This window comes from Aythya fuligula, chromosome 3, assembly GCF_009819795.1.
Source record: "Aythya fuligula isolate bAytFul2 chromosome 3, bAytFul2.pri, whole genome shotgun sequence".
Taxonomy (NCBI): Eukaryota; Metazoa; Chordata; class Aves; order Anseriformes; family Anatidae; genus Aythya; species Aythya fuligula.
In genome coordinates this window covers 58,823,763-58,831,466 of record NC_045561.1, presented here as the reverse complement: position 1 = coordinate 58,831,466, position 7,704 = coordinate 58,823,763, and the positions used below count along the sequence as shown (strand labels likewise).

The 7,704-nt window shown below is 47.0% G+C and overlaps 1 protein-coding gene across 1 annotated transcript; it reads right to left on the bottom strand.

Annotated features, from left to right (window-relative positions):
- Nucleotides 1–578: 578 nt before the first annotated feature.
- On the bottom strand, nt 579–4,883 carry TPBG (trophoblast glycoprotein). The gene is made up of 2 exons (XM_032185443.1): nt 4,857–4,883; nt 579–4,528 (listed from the first exon to the last, which is right to left on the bottom strand). The coding sequence occupies exon 2, from the start codon at nt 4,468–4,470 to the stop codon at nt 3,241–3,243; it is 1,230 nt and encodes a 409-aa protein (XP_032041334.1). The 5' UTR covers nt 4,471–4,528; nt 4,857–4,883; the 3' UTR covers nt 579–3,240.
- Between the last annotated feature and the right edge of the window lie 2,821 nt (nt 4,884–7,704).

The window sequence follows — 7,704 nt, the reverse complement described above, 5'->3', positions numbered from 1 at the left end:
GACAATCCATCGTTCTTGCTTCTTAGCTGCATTGCCTTCCCTTCAGATTTACCCACTCCTTTGTTTTACTCGAAACGTCAATGACAACTATGTCATGCAGAACTTTGGGGTTTTATGTATACAAAACACATTTTAGAGGCATTTAGTACTGCACGTGTTTTATTGAAGAATGAATGAATAAAACAGCCTGGCCAATTAAGCTGCTCTGGAAATAGTAATCAATTGAAGTTTTAGGTGTCAAAGCAGAATAAAATATGCTTCAGAAGAACCCTTAAACTAATGATATTTTAAATTAAATAGTTTTCAACCAAGCTCTGAAGCACTTTGGGAGCTACTTTTTATATGTCTTCTTAGTACCACTGTAACTATTTCGTAATAGGAAAGGAAAACAAATTTCAAGCACTGGTTATAGAAGGGGATTTAAGACCAAATGCATTATACAAAGCACCAAAGCATTCACTGTCAGTCAAACACTGTAAGAGAATGTCATCCATCACAATATTCACACATGCTAACTGTTATATCCTAACAAACGCACATATAAGCAAATGGAAAAAATAGTTTAAAGTCTCCATCACCAGGTCTCTAATTAAAGTCTATTACAATGAGGTTCCATGATACAAAAATAATAATAATCTTTAGAATAATAGGTGTGGTACAAGAGTTACACTTCTTCACTATACAAATACTCAGTCCAGTGGTGACAGACTGTGATTCAAGTCGTTGCCTATCCTTACACGGTTCTATAAATGCATGTCTGTTACATTAACACATTACAGACCATAGGTTTTCGCTGCAGTTACTTGAAAGCATCTGTTAAGAAAACAAACAAACACGAAATTGCCCAAGAAATGTCTTTGTTTGTACATATTTTACCTATAACGTTAGAGGAGCATCTTAAGCAATGATGACACTCCTCTCCTCTTGGCACTGTATAGATGAGTGTAAATTGGTAATCTCCAAAATGACCAATACAACACAGCACACTGCATAGCTATTGTAAACTCTACCTTTTTGTATAAACTACTGGATGTATGCTAAGTATGAACAGTTTGCATAGTTGCACAGTAATAATTATTCACACCAGGCTCTTTTACACTATTCTTTAAATATGTGCAGCTAACATTCAGGCCAGCAGTTTGCTTTTAAGAATCCACAAACTTAAATTCATATGCTGTTATTCAGGTATTGCTCATACATTTAAATACAGCAGGAGGAATAGGCTATTGTTGAACACACATTAATTGTAGAATACACTGATTTATCAAAATATTGATTGTACTTAATGTTCTTTTTTACTTTCAAGGGCAAATGTACAAAAGCACATTGAAAAAAAAATGCTGGTATTGAATAAAGCCCATTTAAAGAAATAGAAAATTAGTCTAAACCAACTTGTGCTACTTGTTTTGACAATATCTGAAGTTACAAGGAGAGAAAAATGCATTTGAATAATACTGATGCCCCAGATAGATTATATTTCTTCTGATTCCTTAAGGACTATTTTATATTTATGAGCTCTTACCAAAGGCATATATCTATGACAAAACTGTCATTTTTGAAAATGAAGGAAAGTTGCTGCTAATTCATAAAATTTTAGAGATGCTTAAGAGCTTCCATTAACAATGACCATAGAAAAAGCTCCACCAATATAGTGACAGATACCAATTTACATTACACTTTCACATTCGGTGTATTTTTTTTCATTAAAAATCTAAGAATGTATTAGGAAAAATGCATTAATTACTAACGGCCATTGGAAGGTTCTTGCTAACCTTTCAATATGCCTTCAGAATTAGTTAGTAAATGATGCATTTCTGAAGTTTGTCTTTGCATGCTTCATATATTTACATGAAAAAGCATTCCCAAGCAAGTAATAAGCATGAGAAATTACACAATACTTAAACATACCTGTTAGAAGTTTTAAGATAAATGCAAAGTTCCATCGAATTACTGAATGTAGTCACTACAGGATCGCACCGAGAGTTTAAAATCAAACAGCAAGAACTTAATTTACTAAGTGCTGCACTGACTTATGAGTCTGAAGCTCACTGACTACACGACTGAGCTGCATTTAATTTAGTTCAGGACCTGCAAGCATATCTTTTATAACAAACACCTCCATTCCGGTACAATTTTCTTTAGCTTGCAAACTCTGCAATTTAATTTGAATGTTTTTAAATTTGGTAGAGAAGAGCTTATGTAAATTCTATTAGCTTGTACCTTCCCAGCTAGATAGACACTAGCATCTGTCTCGACGTTTTGCAGTTGTTTCGGGAGAGCAGACTGGGGCTTTTGTGCCACGTGGAACTACTCTCGCCGTTGATCAGTGTAATTCTTAAAGCCTATTTCACAAAATTGTCATAAATATTTATGTCTCTAAGCTACATGTTCATACAAAATTTTATTCGGATTACTACCGTAGGGCTATTACTCCAGAGAGTCTAAAGTTATTAACATTCTTAGATGTCCGTACATTTCTCATTAAACAGCAAACTTCAACACAAGTTCTTGTAAGACTGTTTATTGAATTTAATGGTTCAGACGGAGTCTAGATGCAGCTTATATAGAAAAAAAAATGTCTTTTCAGGTAAACTGCAATCAAAAATAACTTAGTATAAAATACTAAGAGACTAACTGAGATTGTAGATTTCCTAACATGTAAAACTATAAAGTATTTGTGCATGCTCACTATTTGATTTCCTTTGTTGTTACAGAGGACTTGTTAAAAGGAGTTTCTTTGTTTTTCTGAGACTCAGTGTAAGTCTATGAAATGGAATCATCGTCATCACAATTCAGATATACAAGACCAAAACTGGCACAGAAGATCGAAATCTTTTTTCCCAAAAAGTTGAGGCAGCTTTTGTTGAATGGTATCTGTGTGTGTATGCATATATATATGTATATATAACATAAACTCTGGTGGCTTTGGAGCATCACAGAGAGAATTCTTTTTTTCTTTTGAGATCTTGGAAAAAGCTTCCCACAAGTACCAACGAAAACAGGTAAGGAGGAAGAGAAGTAGCAGCTTGTTTCTTACATACAGCCCAACACCATGCGCAGCTGCCCAGCATCTCAGAACGAAGAGAGAAGGGTAATGAACATCATGTGGAGGCATATCCCCCTCGTGTTGCAAGCACGTCTGAGATTTCTCTGGGGAGAGGGAAGCAAGCACAAGGGTAAAGCATCAGTCTACGTTTCATGCATAGCTACTGTGCGTTGCCCCGCTTCCGCGGCGCTCTGTCAGACATCCGAGTTGGAGCTGAGGTTTGTTAACCTGGGGTCGGCATTGATTTCGTATCTGTAGTGATATCCCTCCATGTGATCCCTACAGGCATCTCGGATGTTGTGCATCCACTTTTTGATTCCTTTTCGGTTCAAGTACAAAACCAGGAGAAAGATGGCCCCGATGAGAGCCAAGACTATCCCTAAGAAGACGTAGGAAGTCTGTAGCTGGGAAGGCAGGTCTATGGGCACGGAGCAGTTCAGGTCTGAGGCATTGATCTTCAGCAGGGCTTTGCCCTGCATCTTCTCGGGGTGGGCGCAGGTCAGGGCCTCCTTGCCCTCGACCTGGTCGCTCTCCTTGAGCCAGGCCACCAGGTCCTCGATGGCGCAGTCGCAGACCCAGGCGTTGCGGCCGAAGCCGATGCGCCGCAGGGCGGGCAGCCCGCGCCACTGGGCCAGGGTCCCGTTCCTCAGCACGCCCAGCGAGTTGTCGCTGAGGTTGAGGCTCTGCAGCTGGCCCAGCCCCTGGAAGGAGACGTTCCGCAGCCCCACCAGCGAGTTGTTGCTGAGGTCCAGGTGCCGCAGGGCGGGCAGGGCGCCGAACATGCCGGCGGGCAGCAGCAGCAGCCCGTTATCGGCCAGCTCCAGGCGGCTGAGGTTGCGCAGGGCCCCTGCCTGCAGCAGGGCGGCCAGCCCCAGCAGGGCTCCCTGGTCGCGCAGAGCCCCGCGGAGGGCCAGCTCCTCCAGCGGGCTGCCGCCTTGGCCGAAAGCCTGCGGGCTGAGGGACGCCAGCGGGTTGCCGCTGAGGTCCAGCTGCCGCAGGGAGGGCAGAGCCGAGAGGGCGCCGGCCTCCACCACCCGCAGGTGGTTGCCGCTGAGGTTGAGGGCGCCCAGCTCGGCCAGGCGCTGGGCGGCGAAGGCGCCGGCGGGCAGGCGGCGCAGCGGGTTGCCGGTGATGAAGAGGTTGCGCACGTAGGGCGGCAGGTCGGGCGGCACCTCCGTCAGGTTGCCGTTCACGCACTTCACCGTCTTGGCCGCCTCCGAGCACTCGCAGCCGGCCGGGCAGCCGCCGGGCTGCTGAGCCGAGCCGCAGCCCAGCAGGACGTGCAGCAGCAGCCCCAGGCACAGCGCCCCGCCGCGCTCGGCTTCGCGCCCCGACATCGCTCCGACTCCGGCTCCTGCTCCGGTTCCGACACCGGCGGGCGGCGGCGGCCCGGCCCGCGACGGGACCTTCCCCTCCGGGCGCATTCGGCTCCGGCCGGCGAGGAGAGGAGAGGCGAGGCGAAGCCGGCTCCGCTCCGCGGACCTGCGGCGGGGAAGGAAAGGCAGAGGGCAGCGCGGAGCCGCACGCCCCCCGCCGCCCCGTGCCTCGCCCGCCGCCCCCGACACGTGGCCGGCCCCGGCTCCGACCCCGCGGCTCTGCCCGTCCACGGCTCACGGCGGGGCGCAGGGCGAGACCCCGCTCCCCGTCCGGGGGCCCCGCGTCCTGGGGCTCCCCGTCCCCGGGCTGCCCGCCCCGGGTCTCCCTGTCTTGGGTCCGCCCGTCCCCGCACTCCCCGTCCCGGGGCTCCCCGCCGCGGGGCTCCCCGCTCCCGGCTCGCCCCGACTGCCGGTGCCGGAGCCCCGTCCCTCACCTCCCGCCGCCGCGTCCGGAGCCAACTCCACCGCCGCCGCCGCCGCCTGCCCCCCGGCCCCGCCGCCAACTCCTTGCCCACCCTCGCCGCGCCTGGCCCTGCCTCCGCTGCCAGGAGAAACCAAGCGCCGCCCCGGCCGGGGGGAGCCCACACCGCGCCCGCCCCACGCGGCCGGCACCGCCGCTCGCCCGGCCCCAGCCCCCGGTCCCCGCTCCTCTGCCCCGCTCCTGCCCCGGGGCGGCCCGAGCCGGGCACCCGGCGGCACGGAGGGGCCCGCTCGGAGCCCCGCTCCCCTCGGTCCCCCCGGCTGCGGTGGTGCGGCCGGAGGTTTACCTGGCCGCCGAGCGGAGCCCGGGGGGCCCGCGGCCCCGTGCCGTCGAGGGGCAGGGATTGGGGTGCCTGCGGGGAAGGGGCGATGCCTGCCGGGGAGACCGGTTGTGGGGAGGAAAGTGAAATAAAAAGGGGCAGCAGTACCGCCAAAATGTCCCGAACAAGCCCCAAAACTAAACGGAGATAAAGCTGGCGGGACCTTTCGAGGCCCTGGAACAAAGGAATAAACCGGAGTGGCAAAGGGACAGCTTGACACTGAAATATAAGTTATACTGTGCTAAGGCAAAAGCCTCAATACCCAGCCACGTGGGAAACACCATTTCCCCCCCCCCCCCCCTATATATCAGAGTTATCTTCCTTCTGCTTTCCTGGCCAGCTAGATTCCCTGCGTGGCCTCTCTGTTCTTTGTTTTTTGTCTTCTTTCAGAGTTCCTCCAGCAGGTCCCCCATGATCTGTGGAACAACCAGCTAAAGCCCCAAGTCTGCAGGACCGCTCTCCCCTGGTGGCATGGGGGTCCCACCAGACTGGGGTGTGTTGGATGGGAAGGTCCCAGGGAAAATGAAATAGGGAACAGCAGAAGTGATGGGGATGCAAGGCGGGGTCTTGGAGTCACGAGTGATCCCAGAAGTTTGGGAAGTTGCTGCCTGGATGTGTAGTTACAAAAGCAGTGGCACTACACTGCATGAGTTTTTAGTTTATTAAAGGGAATGTGAGTTCTGGATCCAAATGGCTGTAGTAGTATAAAGCTTAGAGAAGTGGATAGGTAGAGAGCGTCTGTGTTTTGTAAGAGAGGCATGCTTCTCTAGAACACTTTGGAAGTGGAAGTTAGAACACTTTGGAAGACTTAAAAGAAAAAAATAAAGTTGGCCTGTTAGACAACAGTGGAATTTGGTGGCCAGTAAGAAGTTTCCAGGAGTTTCCTGAAAGAAGATAGCCTGTAAAATAGTTAACAAAAAATATTAACAATTCTGAGGTCACACATAGAAAAAATACTTACTGCGTGTACCCATATTTTTTTTTTTTTTGATAAAACGTTTAGATACAATGTCAATTTTAATGTAATAATGCAAAGAACAAAAATACAGATCATACTGTGCTGACCAAAATTGTTCTTGTGGTGCTTCATGAGTGTCTAGATGCATCTGCGTCTCTGAATAGAGTGTTAGCTCCTCATGCAAGGAACTCCTTGTTCCATGTTTGTCAGTGCTGCTGTAATGCAAATAATAAATAACAAGGATTTTCCTATTAGCCAGTGCTGAATTGCACCTGCTAACCCTGCTTATGTTTGCAAGAAGAAAAACACTTTTTAATCTGCTCTGTTCTCTTCTTGTTTACATAAAACAGCTTTTCTCTGATGTGTACTCTAAGAAGGAAACTGCTTTCTGGTGAATACAGTTTTATTGAGAGGATTTCCTGGATGTGTTTACAATCTGTGCTTGGAAAGAGAAGAAGGAAAAAAATATAATAATAATAAAAATATATATATATATACATGTTATGATTGATTGATTTGGGAATTTGCATTGCACAGCCCATAGAATCTCATCTCTCTCTCTCTTTTTTTTTTTTTTTTTTTTGAATAAAGCTTATGCAAAAATTTGTACTGAGATAAACACAGTATTTGAAAAGACACAGTCTGGACTAGACTCAAACTGGAAGACAGTTTACCACAAGCAAATTGTTCCTGTGTCTTTTATTCCTCTGGGTTGGCTGAGAAGCTTCTGTTAACAGGAAAAATCAGTACTCCAGTATTTCAGCTCCCCCAGCCTGAAAATGTGATGCCTGCCTAAAGGAGTGCAGAGAGTTGTAGAGAGAACTGGCAATAACTGATAGGAAAATTTATGCTTCTTCTGTGAAGTGTTTCTACATTGCCTCTACAGTGCTTGAAGATACTCATAGGAAGTGGCCTTGGAAGGGTGGTGTTTGTGGTGTGCTAAAGTTTATACACCAAATGAGCAATAGCACAGGGACCAGAATTCTTTTCTTTTACCAAAAATATCTTCCCACAAGAAAAGGAAGAACAAGCTGCAAGTTCCATCTGCTTCCTCACATGGAGAGATCCAGCAGGTCCTCCAAAGGATACCTTCTGTTTCCCTTGGGACTCGGCTTCATTTGAAGAAACATCATCAGAATACTTAAAATGGTGCCGTAAAAATACTTAAGCAACCAAATTCTACCTTGAATTCTTTCGTGAATGCTTTATTCCGTACTCACATGCTACACACATAAACATTTATGTTCTGTTTGTCTTAAGTGTTAAGGTACACTTAAATTTATATGGTAGATTTATATGGTAGTTATTGGTTTTTATATAAATTGAAACAATACAGAATACAATCTTCACATTCTTTTTAACTAGCACTTAGTTCCAGACACAAAAACACCCTGCCCTAATGATCTGGTGACCTACTCTGGTTTTCACTGTCTATATGACAAATGCAGGATAAATCCTACGATTATTTTTGCTTCTCTGTGGAAATCATTCAGTCATTAGTCACTATACAAGATAAAACCATGT

Coding starts and splice junctions, on each gene's coding strand:
- TPBG (XM_032185443.1), bottom strand. CDS start 4,470: ATGCGCCCGGAGGGGAAGGTCCCGTCGCGGGCCGGGCCGCCGCCGCCC.